The sequence below is a fragment of the Pan paniscus genome, chromosome 1 (genome assembly GCF_029289425.2).
Source record: "Pan paniscus chromosome 1, NHGRI_mPanPan1-v2.0_pri, whole genome shotgun sequence".
NCBI lineage: Eukaryota > Metazoa > Chordata > Mammalia > Primates > Hominidae > Pan > Pan paniscus.
This window is the reverse complement of record NC_073249.2, coordinates 204,228,260-204,242,863: the sequence shown is the minus strand read 5'-3', so window position 1 is coordinate 204,242,863 and position 14,604 is coordinate 204,228,260. Positions and strand designations below refer to the sequence as shown.

General features: G+C 54.1%; 1 protein-coding gene across 3 annotated transcripts in view; it reads left to right on the top strand.

The window, feature by feature from the left end:
• Positions 1–5,815: 5,815 nt before the first annotated feature.
• Positions 5,816–14,604, top strand: part of EPHB2 (EPH receptor B2) — a 204,861-nt gene continuing 196,072 nt past the window's right edge. The window contains exon 1 of one of the 3 annotated variants that reach the window (XM_034957849.4): positions 5,816–6,022. In XM_034957849.4, the coding sequence (XP_034813740.1) occupies positions 5,962–6,022 (61 nt within the window). In that variant the 5' untranslated portion in view covers positions 5,816–5,961. The remainder of the gene's footprint in view (positions 6,023–14,604) is intronic. The other 2 variants (XM_034957854.4, XM_034957860.3) reach the window with 2 other exon arrangements.

The following is a 14,604-nucleotide window of genomic DNA, read 5'->3' as shown; positions in this document are numbered from 1 at the left end:
ACATGCAAAATACTTGTGCCTTAAAAAAAAATACCTGGATGGAAACAGATCAAAATATTAGTAGTGGCTCTCAGGCTGTGGAGATTAGAGGTGGTTTTTGTTTTCTTTCTTATCTCTTCTATATCTTCTTTATTTTTAACAATAAGTATGTGTTTCTTTTATCATAAGGTAGAAAGAAAAGTTTTCTTGGAAGTGGGAAGAAAGAGGATTAGCTATCAAGGCATTTTTTTATCTTTTAAATGTAACCTCCTCCAGGAAGCCCTCTCCCCTTCTCTAAGCAGAAGTAGTGACTCCCTCCTCTGTGCCCGCAGAAGGTTTGGACAACCTCTATTAAACAGCACTTTGAGTTCCTTAGGATAACTATTGCCGTCAGTGTCTATATCTGTGCTATCCAATAATGGTAGCCACTAGCCACCAGCCACACGTGTCTATTGAATACTTGAAATGTAGCTAGTGCAAGTTGAGCTATGCTGAAATATAAAATGCATGCTACATTGCAAAGGCTTCGTGTGAAAAAAGAATGTAAAATGGTTCATTCATTACATGCTGAAATGATAATATTTTGGATATATTGGGTTAATAAATATATTAAAATTAACTCCACCTATTTCTTTTTTTTTTAAATATGCCTACTAGAAATGGTTTAATTATATGTGGGGCTTAGATCATATTTCTATTGGACAGTGCTGGTTCATGAGCTTCATGAGGGTAGATCTGGGGCTCTCAACTCAGGCCCAGAAAGGGGAAGAGCCCTGTCTGAGGTCACACAGCCAACTGGTGACAGAACTAGAATTTGAGCCATGTCTCTGTACATTTATGCAGCCAATAGACACAGGAAAAAATGCTCATCATCACTGGCCATCAGAGAAATGCAAATCAAAACCACAATGAGATACCATCTATACCAGTTAGAATGGTGATCATTAAAAAGTCAGGAAACAACAGATGCTGGAGAGGATGTGGAGAAATAGGAACACTTTTAGACTGTTGGTGGGACTGCAAACTAGTTCAACCATTGTGGAAGACACTGTGGCGATTCCTCAGGGATCTAGAACTAGAAATACCATTTGACCCAGCCATCCCATTACTGGGTATATACCCAAAGGATTATAAATCGTGCTGCTATAAAGACACATGCACACGTATGTTTATTGAGGCCCTATCCACAATAGCAAAGACTTGAAACCAACCCAAATGTCCATCAATGATAGATTGGATTAAGAAAATGTGGCACATAAACACCATGGAATACTATGCAGCCTTAAAAAAGGATGAGTTCATGTCCTTTATAGGGACATGAATGAAGCTAGAAACCATCATTCTGAGCAAACTATCACAAGGGCAGAAAACCAAACACCACATGTTCTCACTCATAGGTGGGAACTGAACAATGAGAACACTTGGACACAAGGTGGGGAACATCACACGTCGGGGCCTGTTGTGGGGTGGGGGCAGTGGGGAGGGATAGCATTAGGAGAAATACCTAATGTAAATGACGAGTTAATGGGTGCAGCACACCAGCATGGCACATGTATACATATGTAACAAACCTGCATGTTGTGCACATGTATCCTAGAACTTAAAGCATAATAAAAAATATATATAGTAAAAAAAAAGAAATTCCCCCTGGCCTGGCACTGGCTGTAGGGATGGTTTGACCCACAAATGGCCATGTGACCCCATCAATCCTGCATCAGTCAGCAAAGCCACTGGGATGGGAGTCAGAGACTTGGGTACACTGAGAGGGGATGTGTATTCTATGTTTTCTCTGGGCTCTGCCACTCAGTGTAACATGTTTCCCCTCTTCAAGAGCCCCACTACCTTTCCCCTCAGGAAGAAGGAGCCTTAGGGAAAGCAAAGGGAGCCTAGAGATCATTGGCATCCTCTGGTATGGCTGAGATCCTCACCAAGGTCCTGTTGCCCCCACTGAATCCATGACAAAGAGAGGGCTGAAAGTGGCCTCAGAGAAACCACCTTGGCCAATGCCCTCATTTGGCATTTGTGGCAAGTGGGGCCCAGAGATGGTGAGTACCCTGCCCAAGGTCACACGTAAGTTAAGGGAGGGCTAGGGAGTTAAGGGAGTCAAGTTAAGGGAAGCAAGTTAAGAGAGCCCCTGGTGTCTCCATCTAGGGGCTCTAGAGGCCAGCCCAGCCCCACAGACCGGGAGGATGGTGGCATGGGTTAACACATGGGGTCCCCCAGGCCCTGCTCAGCCGAGTTCATGCTATTTCCTCTACCTCCAATCTATACAGTCTCAACTTATAATCCTCCATGACTCCCCCATTGAGCTTAAACTACAATCCATATTCTCCCTCCCTGACGTAACCTCCTCCATGCTCCAGCTGATTGCCGTACTTCAGCTCCTATTCCCAGAGGGTACCCAGTGTGTTCCCACCTCAGGGCCTTTGCCTCTGCAGTTTCTTCCACCTGGAGCTCTCTTCCCACATGTTGGCATGGTAGACTCCTCGCTGTCCAGCTTTCAGCTGCTATGTTGCCTAAGAGGCCTTCCCTGATTCCCCTGGCCAGAGCAGCCCCCTGCCCTCTGTCAATCACTGCCCCATCACCCTGGTCATTATCTTTCTCGCACTTACCATTATCGTTATTAGCTTGTCCCTATATAGGTCTCTCTGCAGCAGAATGTAGGCTCCCAGAGAGCAGGGCCTTGTCTGGCAGATCCACAGCTGCGTCCCTGCCTCCCCAGTGCCTGGTATGCAGGAGGTGCCCAACTAATGTTTGTCAATCAATTCTGATTGAAAGAGACCTAGACAAGACAGGTCACTGAAGCCTCACTCCAGCTGCACCAAAAACAAACAAAAAACCCCAAACCTTCCACATGTCTTTGGGCAAGTGGCCCCTCTTTGGGCCCCAATTTCCCCGTCTGAAAAATGGCGTTCCCTGGCTGCCGGGCTGGCTCACAGGATAGGCTGGTTGAATTAGCATGAGTCGAGTTGATGGGTGTGAACGCTGCTTTGTAAACTGTTAAAGCGTGATTGCAAATTCGAGTAGCTGTTGTCATTAGACAAATGAAGCTTAAACCGCCTCCTCCTCTGCTGAGGAGGGGATTGGGTCAGATGCTCCCTGGGGCCTCCTGCCCTGGCAGTGTACAGTATAGTTTTGCATCCAGGCACTGCCCTCATGGAGCTCACAGTCGGCTGGAGTTGTAGAGATAACGTGCAAATCAGAAACAATCCATCAGAGAAACCAGCAATGGACCATGTGGGGCTGATTATCTTTCAGGGAACAGATAATAGGCAAATAGGTCAGTCAGAGAGGGGTGAGGGGAATGTCAATTAAGCTCTTGGTGGGGGCTGGGGTGAGGCTGAATCCAAGTCTTTAGAGCCAAGAAGGCAACCAGGTGGAGTGCACAGCTGGGACAAAAGCACAGCTAAAGGAGGTTGCCAAGAAATCAGGGAGGAGAGCCTGGCCAGACTGCAGAACCCAGCCACCCCAAATGGGGAATAAAATACTGTTTAGAGAGAAGAGGATGTGAGAGAAGGGGAACTTAATTATGATCCGTAATTTTCTATTTTTGCCAGGTAAAGGCCCTGGATAGATGTCTATTTCATCAGATAACGTTGGGTGAGTCACTTTCCTTTTTAGGCCTCAGTTTCCTTATCTGTGAAATAGGCTGTGGGAAGAGCCCTGAGCTCTGTGCTTCTGTGAAAGGTACAAGGAGGTCAGCACTGGGGTCGGACGGACATGGGGTTGAATCCTAGCCCAATTTGCCATGTGACTTTGGACAAATTACTTATCTGGTCCTCAGTTTCATCATATGAAAAGATCAGCACCTGGTGCACAGAGTAGGAAAGATTAAGGGGGACAAGAAATAAACAAAGCCCAGCCTAGTGCCTGGTACCATGTCCTCAATAAAGCAGAGTCACTGGTCTTCCTATTTTGAGACAAAAAGGAAGTAACCACTGGCCCTGGGTAGGTGGAGTCAAGGGTCCCAGGAAATAGAAACAAAGCAAAAAAGCTGAATCTGCACAGTACATAATAGGTGCTCAATAATGACTTCTTGAATTTGGAAGTGTCTAGCACCTGGATGCACTGGAGGGGGCCAGAGCTTAGAGCTGCTCTGTCCAGGAGAGGGAGGATTGCCTCAAGATGGGCCAAGCTTGGGGTCCCTCAAACCCTGGGTCTCCTGGAAGGTCTGACAGGCAAGAACTGAAAATAAAGGCTAGCCCCACCCCAGTGGGTCTTGACCCTGGTGAGGGGTCTGTAGGCTTAGAAGGGGGAATCTTTCGTTTCTCCTCTCCCCCTGCTCACTCAAATAGGAACGGTAGTGGCTCTGCCAGCCCCACCCCACTGGCTCTTGACCCTGGTAAGGGGTCTGTAGGCTTAATAGGGGGAAATCTCCTGTTTCTCTTCTCTCCCTGCTCACTCCTGTTCTGTCTCCTTCCCAGGCTGCCTCCTCATGGTGGCCTTCCAGGATGACACCCATTTCAACTGGACTCTTGGAGCTTCAAGAGACGACCCAACTTTCCAAACCTTAGATGGATTCCCAAAGCCTGTGGTACCCCATTTTCTTGGTATGGACTGAAGGGGAGGGATTGCTGGGACATTTTGATAGTATGTGGGACAAAGGGACACAGGAGATGTGGGTAGCATAGACTTAAACTGCCTTCGACTTAAACCACCTGCTCCTGCACTGGGCTCCTCCACTCACTCCACAGAGTTCCGAGCTCCTGATGAAGTCTCCTCAGTCAGGAGTGGGCTCCCAACCGCCAGGGGTTCAGCCTGGGTGATTGCCGCAGGCCCCCTGCGGCCGCCCACCATCCAGACTTCAGTAAAGTCTGTTAATGATGATGGTGATGAAGGCTGTCAGAGCAGGGCAGGGCCCACAGGGTTGGGGCTAGGGTTGTGTTCTCCCTGAAGGGACGGCCATGCACAAAACCACGGCTGCACAGACAGGTCCATTCCACAGCGTGGGGGTGGCTGGGGCTTTCCCCAGATTCACCCATGGACTTCCTTCACCCCATCACCAAACTGCACTGGGAGCAAGATCAACAGAGAAGGAGAAATCTAATACAGAGATAGACGAATCTGCAGTGAGGGGCTCGCGGGCCAGCTCAGAACAACGGGGCAGGGAGGGGAGGCCTGGGGTCTGTCTGCCAGGGCCCAGCCCACCAGTGCCGAGTGACCACCCTCCCCCCAGCCCCACCCCAGGCCCTCGGGTAGCGCCAAGGCCCAGTCTCCCACTCGGAGGCCCCGGCCCAGCCCCAGTGCCTGGGAAAGCCGCCTGTTTTGTTCCCAGATGCCACCCCCCCCACACACCCTTTTTTTTTTTTTTTTTTCCATTCATTGCAGTTCGGTCCCTTTCGAAGCCGCAGGGACCCGGGTGGCAGGGCTGAGGCGAGGGGGTGGGACTCCCTGCCCTGACAGGTAGTGCCGGCCCCCGCTTTGGGAAGCCCCTTCCCCCGCCCTCCCCTCCGTCCGCTCTCCCTGCCCCTGTCAGCCGCGCCAGACGCTCTCCGGCTTTGCAGCATTCAATAAAAATTGAGAAACATTTGGGCTGAAATCGCTGCTTTATCTGGAGGAGCCACAGCGCCGGGAGAGACCACTGCTGCGCGGGGGGAGCCCGGGGTCTCAGTGGCCCGGGCACGCGGGGTCGCCGCGCTCCAGCGCCCGCGCTGCCCCCGGGTGACCCTACGGGCGCGGTGTGGGGACCCGGGCTTGCGGCGGCGCGCGGCCGCCGGGGGCCAGGACGCGCGCGGGGGGCGGTGGCCTGGCGAGGCTCCCCCCGCGCCCGCGGCTCAGGTGGGCCGTGCCCAGCGCTGGCGGAGCCCGGGTCCCCGTTCTGCCCGGGCTGGATGGCTCATTCTGCTGGCTGCGCGGTGGCGGCGGCTGTGTGTGCGCCGCGCCTTGCCGCCCCCCCTGGCCCCCCGAGCCCGGGGCGCGCGCTCCCGCCCGGGCCGTCCGGGCCCCGCGGCGCCGCGGCCCGAGGCCCCGGGAAGCGCAGCCATGGCTCTGCGGAGGCTGGGGGCCGCGCTGCTGCTGCTGCCGCTGCTCGCCGCCGTGGAAGGTGAGCGAGCGGGCGGGCGGGCGGGCGATGGGGGCGGGGAGCGGCCGGGCACGGGCGGCCGCCGGCGCCCACCTCCGCTCCGCGGCCCGCAAAGTTTGCCCGGGGGCCGGCGCCGGGCGCAGGTGGCCGCGGGGAGGTGTGTCCGGCCGCGCCGGGAGGAGCGGGCCCCGCGGGCGCCCGGGGAGCGGCGGGCGCTGATTGACTGTGCCAGGAGGAGGCGAAGGGACCATCTTGCCGAGGCTTTGTAGCCAGCCCGGCGAGCGCCGCCCAGGGCTGGGGGCTGCCCACGCGCGCTCGCCGCCCCCGGCTCGGGCAGCCGCCTCGCGCCGGCCTGGTCTTGCTCCGCACAGGGTGGAGGGGCGCGGACCCGGCCGTGGCGGGGGGCGGGGGGGGCGCCGGCGCTCGGTCGGGGCTGGAAAGTTTGGCAGGGAGCAGAGGGAGGGAGGCACCGCGGCTGGCCGGGGTGGGGGCTCCCGGCCCGCGCCCCCGAGATGGGGCCCGGCGCCCCGGAGAGCAGGGACTGGCAGAGTGGAAGGGAGCGCGCCAGCCCCCGCGTCGGTGCCTGCCCATCGCCCGCGGCGTACAATGGGGTCCCCTCCCCGAGAGGACTGCGCGGGGGATGGGTCTGTGGGCATCTCTCCGCCGCGCAAGGTCTCCGGGCACCCCCGCCGGCCACCGCCCCGCGGCCGCGGCGCTCAGCGTGGCGGCTGGAGCCCCGGGAACTCTCCAGCTGCCGCCGGGGCCGGACCAGATGCTCTTGCCATGTGTTGGCCTTGGCCAGGGTCGCGGGCCCTCTCCCCGTGGCCTCGTGTATTGGTACCACTCGACCCCCAGGGGGGCAAGGGTAGTTGCTAGGTCTCCCGAGCCAGCTTGCTCTGGAGGGAAAGTTAGTGCGGTCTGGGTGTGTCCACCAGGAATGGCCGAGCTTGCAGGGCAAGAAGCGAACGTGAATAATGGTTCTCACGTGTACTGCACTTTACAGTTTTCAAACCACTTTACAGTTTATGAAGTACTTCGCACTATACGCAGCTCTCTGTGGTTTACAACGTGCTGCACAGTTGACAAGGTACTTTAAGCTTTACAAAGTGCTTTCCCGCCCACCAGTGTGTTGGATCCCTCAAAATACACCTTCCGGGGAAGACAGGTAGGTATGATTCCTACTTCTCTTGAACAGATAGGGAAACTGAGGCTCTGAAAAGTCCGATGTCTCACCCAGGGCCGTTGGGTGACAAAAATAGAACCCAGGTCTGTGGTCTTTCTTTGAAACCAGCACTCACTTAGCTGGGTTTTGTTGCCCCTAAACTGCGTGAGCCCTTCCAGGGTTCTGCTCCCTTGGGCTTAGGGATGATGTCTGTGTGCACCTCTCAGGCCACTTTAGGGTTGTGGGGCGCCCCTTCCCTTCTTGCAGCCTAAGAAAAAAAGCATATCAGACCAGGCGTGGGGGCTGCGGCCTCTGGGAAAGGCGTCGTGGGGGACCCTGTGCTACAACTTCAGTTTCTCTTTCGGTAATGAGCACTTTAGTGACCGCAGTCAGGGGGTGGGGGGTGTCCCTGGATGGCAGCCACAGTTTCTGGCACTGAGGCAGCTGTCCTTCGGCTCCTGGGGGATTTGGCAGCTGCCTGCGGTTTCCCGGAGTGGGGCCACTGGGGCACCGAGGGTGCCACGGGCCCTGGGTGTGGAGGGCAGCCCTGGGGCCTGGCTGCTGGCGGGAGCTCTGCGGAATATGGCTGAGGTACCACTTATTAACTCTGGCTTTGGGGAAATGACTCATGCGTTGGCCCGCTATACATTGGGATGTTTACAGTATTATGGGGAGCTTGGCATAAATATTGCTATTTAGGTTGCAGTCAGCGGTGCTGGAGGGGAAGAAAATTGGCCCCTCTCTCGTTGGAAGAGGCCTGGGTGTGTTTTTAATTACTCTGGGGTAGATGGAAGGGCCACGTCTGTCCAGCCATCGCCCTGGCAGAGGCTGGTTGGAATCTGGTGGGCTGTGGCCAGCCTGGACCCTGGCCCTGGACACAGGGCTGGTGGGCGCTGCCACAGGAGGGTATGGCTACTTGGACTGCCACTTGGGGGCAGGGTGGGGAAGGGAAGCCACAGCAGGGTGGGAGGAGGGCTGCAGCAGGCACCCCAATGCTTGCCTCAGGCTCTTCTTCCGTTTGCCCCCTGGACACTAGGAAGTTAGTCCATCAGTGGTTAATAAGGAGCTGGCCGAATGGATGGGGAGATGGTGTGAAGTGGAGGTCAGAGGGCCTGCTTCTCATTTACTATGGGACCCTGGGCCAGGTCCCTTCCCTGTGGGGGCCTCAGTTTCTCTGGGTGTAAAATGGCCTGGCTAAATATCTTGTAGAGTCCATCGTCTACACCCTGCTTCTCCTCTTTGAGCCTCATTTTCCTCCCCCGTCTAGTGAGGGTGATGACAGCGCCTGTCCTGCCTGTCTCCTGGGGTGTTTGTGAGGATCAGACCAGATGATGGGTGGGAGAAGTCCCCCTTCAAAGCCAGGGATGGACGGTGCTGCCAGTGCACATTTGGGGGGCGGTGCTGCCTGTGCACATTTGGGAGACACCAGGGTCCTCCTGAGGGTGACACAGTCTGTGGAGACAGGACTGGGCCGTGGAGCAGTAGGAGGGTGGCCCCTCTGGCTCCCAGAACCCAGAGCCACATGGCTACCACTTCCTTCCCTTCCTCCTTCCTTGTCTCCTCAGCCCGTAAAGGGCTGTCCTGCCGGTTAAGTCCCCAGGAAATCCCCAGCTCCAGCCTTCGGAATGGGGGAGAGGAGAGTGTGTGTGTATACGGGGGGTTTCTAGGTTAGGACGGTAAGCTTAGCATCTCCCCCAAACCGTGAGACCGCCCCCCGACCAAGGGAAAGAAAGCATGGAGCATGTGAAGTGGCGGCTTAGAGCAGGATGGAAGAGCACTGGGGAAACGTCCAACAGGACAGGAGGCCGGTGGCAGACCCTGTCCATCCCTGGCCAATGGAATCCAAAGGTCAAGGTCTTGAGAAAACAGCCTCCTTACATCTGCTCCTTTGCTCTCCAAATATCGATAGAGTTTCCTCTCTGGCTGGCAGGGTGCTGGACTCCGGGGCAGGCAAGGAGACGGGACAAGCTGACAGGGAAAAGAGTGGGCGAGACAGAGCATGGTACGGGGTCCAACGTGCTTCCCAGAGGAGGCTGTGACCCCCTTGGGGCGGCAGGTGCACTTGAGGACAGAACAGGGTTATTTCATCTTTTATGCTGTTATGCATTGCCTCATTTTCTCACCACCCATTTTCCCTGCTATGAAACTTTCTTAGCCACCTGTCATGCTAACGAACTGTGTTCTCAAGAGTTAAAGAGGTTGACTTTAGAACTTATAGGATGTGGAGAATTTTACCTAAAAAAGGAAATAGCATGTCTATATGTCCATAGAAAGACATGGAGGCAGGATGATCAGGTGCTTACTTTGATGTGTCTGAGGAGGGTGGGTGTTGAGGGCAGCAGTGGGGGTTGAGACTGAGAATGGGAGTGGGGTGGTCAGGTCCTGAAGGGCTAGAATGGAAGGCTGGGGAGTTTGGATCAAATGCTGAGGGCAGCAGGGAGCCCTTGAAGGTTCTTGAGCTATCAAGGGACCTGGCCAGATTCATGCTTGGAAAGATCACTGACTTGCAATGTGTGGTGACGTTCAGATGAGCCAGATCTGGTCCTGGACAGTCACAGTAAAGCCAGCTTGTCAGTTCCCGGCTAGACTATGAGCTCCCTGAAGACAGAGACCCATCTGGCTCATTTTTGTGTCCACAATTCTGGTCTGAAGAGCTCTGTTCAAATTCCACCTCCCCAGAGGCCTTCCCTGATTCTCTCTTCTAAAACAGACCCAGTTCTGCTTCTTTCCATCCCACCTGCTTTGTTGTGCTTCATGAAACCCATCACCACCTGAAGAAGCATCAAAGACTTGTTTGGCATCTGCCTTGCCCACTAGACTGTAAACTCCAGGACTTCATCTGCCATGTTTGCTGTGACATCTCCAGTGCCTAGAACTGTGCCCAGCCATGCGGGTGCTCAGTAACGGAATGACATTGTCAGCTGAGGAACATGGAATGAATTGAATGTTGAGTGAATGAACAGATGAATATATGATACTGTGTTATGTGATAAGTATTGGGAGAATGATATGGAGATGGAGGGAAGTCCATCTGGCAGAGGAAATCAAGGAGGTCTTCCTGGAGGGAGATACCAAGGGGATGGCTTGAGTAGAGATGCAAGAAAGTGCTGGGAATAACGAATAGACCAGTTCAGAGGGAGCAGAGCATTCAGATGGGCCAGCAGCCACTGTGTGCTAGGTAGACAAGTCCACTTCTGATGGGGGGTGGGGGAAGCCTGCCTCCCTCCCTCCCCCAGCTCAACTCTCCCACCCCAACCTCTACCCTACTGGGCCAACCTCTGGGGCATTACCTGTCTAAGACCCAGCGACCTTCCATGGGATTAATTTGGAATTGGTTTTCCTTTTATGTCTGTTTCTTTTGCTTCTCATTTTTAAAGGAGGCTGCTTTCATGTATTTGTCTTAGCCAGGAAATCAGGGCTTAGATTTAAAACCTAAATGTTGTAGAATTTGAAAGCCAGTTGACTTATTCACTCATTCATTTCTCCATCCATCCATATATTTTTAAAGAGTCACCAGGCACCTAGTTCATGTCAGGGGCTGGTTGGGAGAAGGGATTCTGCCTGTGGTGGGGAACGGGGCCAGCTGACTTCACAGGCAGTGTGTGGTAGAGAAAACGCATAGCCTTCAGGGGCAAACAGATGTGAGTTCAAATCCCAGCTGTGTGCTCTGGGGCAAGGAGTGCAGACTCCCTGCACTTCAGTTTCCCCCTGGGTTCCTGTGTCAGACACTCATTAAATGCTGTGGACATTAAATGCTGGTCTCAACCCCTCTAAGGTCCTTCCCTCAATGATGGCGACGTGGCCCCCTTTTTGGCATTTAATTTGTCCAGGCACCAGATCGGCCTTCAGTGTCTCCCCTAACCCACCCCACAAGCTCCCAACTTCCCCCAGACTCAGGATGATAACCCTCCAAGTGTGGACAGACTCAGACTCCATCCCTGCCTCTTTCTCCAGAGCCCCGTCAGGGGAAAATACTCAGATTCCTAGTCCAGAGGGACTGTCATCTGGGGTCCCTAAGCCTCCTAAGTCCTGGGGATCTATGTTCACCCTGAAATTGTCATAGAACATTGGATGGGCCCCCTCCCTCCTGTGGGATTGTCCTAGGCCCTACTTCCTCAAGGCTCTTCATCAGCGCCAAAGTGGGGACAGGTTCTTTTTTTTTTTTGAGATGGAGTCTCACTTTGTCACCCAGGCTGGAGCGCAGTGGTGCCATCTCGGTTCACTGTAACCTCTGCCTCCCGGGTTCAAGCCATCTTCCCACCTCAGCCTCCGGAGTAGCTGGGACTACAGGCATGTGCCACTACACCCGGCTAATTTTTTTGCATTTTTAGTAGAGATGGGGCGGGGGTTCACCATGTTGACCAGGCTGGTCTCGAACTCCTGACCTCAAGTGACCCACCCACCTTGACCTCCCAAAGTGCTGGGATTACAGGCCTGAGCCACTGTGCCCTGCCTGGGACAGATTCTATGGGCCAGTTTGCTGGGCATTCAGCCCGTGGTAGCCTCTGGTCAACTCTGCCTGTCCAGAGCTCACCTGTGAGTTTAGACTGGAGACTGGACCTCTGCACATAGAAAGGCCCCTAACAGGAAGGGGCAGATGGAGCCTGCTGGTGACAGGATGCCTGGGCTGGGCAAGGCAGGGGACCCATGCTCCCACTGAGGGTGGCGGAGATGCAGAGCACGGTGGGCCTCCTGACAGGGGAGGATCTTCCACACCTCCGACCAAGGACCCGTCTCCTGACCTGGCACCTGCATGCTTGACTTAGCTGGAGATCTGGGAGATGGGGAACAAGGTTGGGGAGTCTGTATTTTTAACATACTCTCCAGGTCTTTCCATTAGGCAGGCAAATTTGCCCCCCAGCGGCCTATGATAAAACACAGGACTCCTGGGAAAGAGGAAGAGAAACCTCAGCAGGAAACTGGAAAAGACTGAAATGAAGTGAAATCAATCAGAGGTAGCGCCCACCAGCCCTGGCTGCCGCTGGCTCGTGCATAAAAAGAGGGTTAGCTGGGGGAAGGCAGGGAAGGAAAGAATGTTTGCACAGCTCCCAGGGGTGGGGCAGCAGGCCAGGCAGTTGTTGATTGTGGCAGCACCTGGAGGCTCCCTGATTGGGATCAGCTCAGGCCGTCTGATAAGGCTGCCTTGAAAGCATTTTAGGGCCTTTTAAAGCAGCTGCCTTCCGGAGGGTGCAGGAGGGGGACAACTGTCTCCCCAGTACCCCCGTGTCATCTGGGGGCTTGCCTAGGACACCCTCACTAGGTGAGCTTCCTGGAGCCATCTGCCGCCCTGCTGCAGCCCCTGTGGGGTGGGAGTGTCCTCAGAAGAGGGGACCTTGCCTGCTGTGTGGCCTTGACCAAGTGATCCACTCTCTGAGCCTCAGCTTCCTCATCTGGAAACTGGAGAATACCGCGCATGTGTCAGAGGCTCATGGCGAGGATTCAGTGAGATGCTGTGTACCGTGACTGGCAGAACTGCCTGGCACTCAGCTGTGCCCATTCTTTATTAGTTTCCATAACCATTAAATGTCAGCAGCACCCTCGTGCCCCCGGCCAGAATGACTTGTCCCTTTCTCTGAAGTCCTATAGAGGCTTTGCTTAGCCCTGATCACTTTCTCTCCTGTTCTATAAACAGCAGAGCCTGGGGGTTACAGGAAATGTGTATGGAGTCAGACTGCTCCATACTGTGTGTCCTCTGGCTTGTGTTTTCACCTCTCTGAGCCTTGGTTTCCTCATCTTTCAAATGGGGGTAATCATTGTTCCTAGCTCTTGAGATGGTTGTGAGCAATGGATGTGTTAATCTGAGGAAGACTAAGCTGAGTGTGTGCCTCAGGTGTGCTAAGCTTGCAATAAATGTGAATGGTTGCTATCCTTGCTTTCTACCAATGGGAAGCTCAATTCACAGTAGGGGAACAGGGGGCCAGTGTACCAGGTTTTTCATCTCCAGCTCTCCCCCACCCACTGTGTTCTGAGCCTTACAGGGCAAGGGTCTGACTGGCTTGCCAAGTAGCTGAGAGGCCCCTCCAGCCTGCCCACTCAGGGTACCATCCAGGTTTTCTCAAAGGCCCCCTCCCCACTCCAATTCAGCCTCCCTAATCTGGGAAAGGGGTAGACTCCTTCATGGCTGTACCCTCCTTCTTTGCCCAGTGCCTGCCGGGCACCACCTTCCCTGCCATGATCATGGGAATGGCTGTCAATTCTTTTTTTTTTTTTTTTTTTTTTTGAGACAGAGTATTGCTCTTGTTGCCCAGGCTGGACTGCAGTGGTGCAATCTCGGCTCACTGCAACCTCTGCCTCCCGGGTTCAAGAGATTTTCCTGCCTCAGCCTCCCTGAGTAGCTGGGATTACAGATGCCTGCCACCATGCCCGGCTAATTTTTTGTATATTTTAGTAGAGATGGGGTTTCACTATGTTGGTCAGGCTGGTCTCAAACTCTGACCTCAGGCGATCCACCTGCCTCGGCCTCCCAAAGTGCTGGGATTACAGGTGTGAGCCACCGCGCCCAGCAGCTGTCAATTCTTGTGCCAGACATTGTACTAACAGCATTATGTGTGTTGCCTTGTGCAGTTGCCCCAAGAGCCCCACAGGTCATTGTATTATTGTGCCCATTTTACAGATGAGAAAACCAAAGCTCTGAGAGGAGTGACTGGCCCAAGGACACCTAGGGAGTGGTGAGGCAGCGATTGAAACCCAAGTCTGGTGACTCCGGAGCTCATGCTCTTCTCCACTTCTGGAATGTGCCTCCCTGCTCAGAGGAAAGGCTTGGCTCTGATGAGGGTCTCTAAGGCAGCTGTCCAGCTTCCAGCTCCATCAACATCCTGAGATAATGCAATGGGAGGGTTCTACAACTCACAAACCTGCCATAAAAATGCAATCTCTGTGATAATGGTCAGAATAATGTTGTTCTAACTTAGACAAATCGGGTGTTAACTCATTGTGTTGTAAGGGGCGCCTCCACAGAGAATGGAGACTACGAAACAGTCACAGGGCCATTTGCAGCTTGTACTTCCAAATACAGTAGCTCATCAGGCCTTCACAGCCATCCTGAAAGGGGCAGGAGCCACGGGGCCCACTTTAGAGATGAGGAAACTGAGGTCTGGGAGATAATATGACTCGCCCAAAGCCAGCAGCGGGACCAAGCTTGAAGCCCAGGGCCAATCTTAATAGCTCATCTATCCAGTTCGAATTCTTAGCCAACATTTGAAAATCAAGAGATTTTACAGAAAAGTCCTGTTTCTGGCGTTTCTGAAAAGTCAGACAATCTGGTTTCGCTGGGCCCACATTCCCACATGGCCACAGTTGGCTGGAGTGACTGCCTCTTAAGACAGAATGTGTGAGCACCAGGGGTACCTCTCTACTGACTTGCAACATACATTTGTCTTGGTGTGTTGCAAGTCGGTGGAGACGTACCCTTGGTGCTCAACCCCTGTAAGGGCTTGAGTTT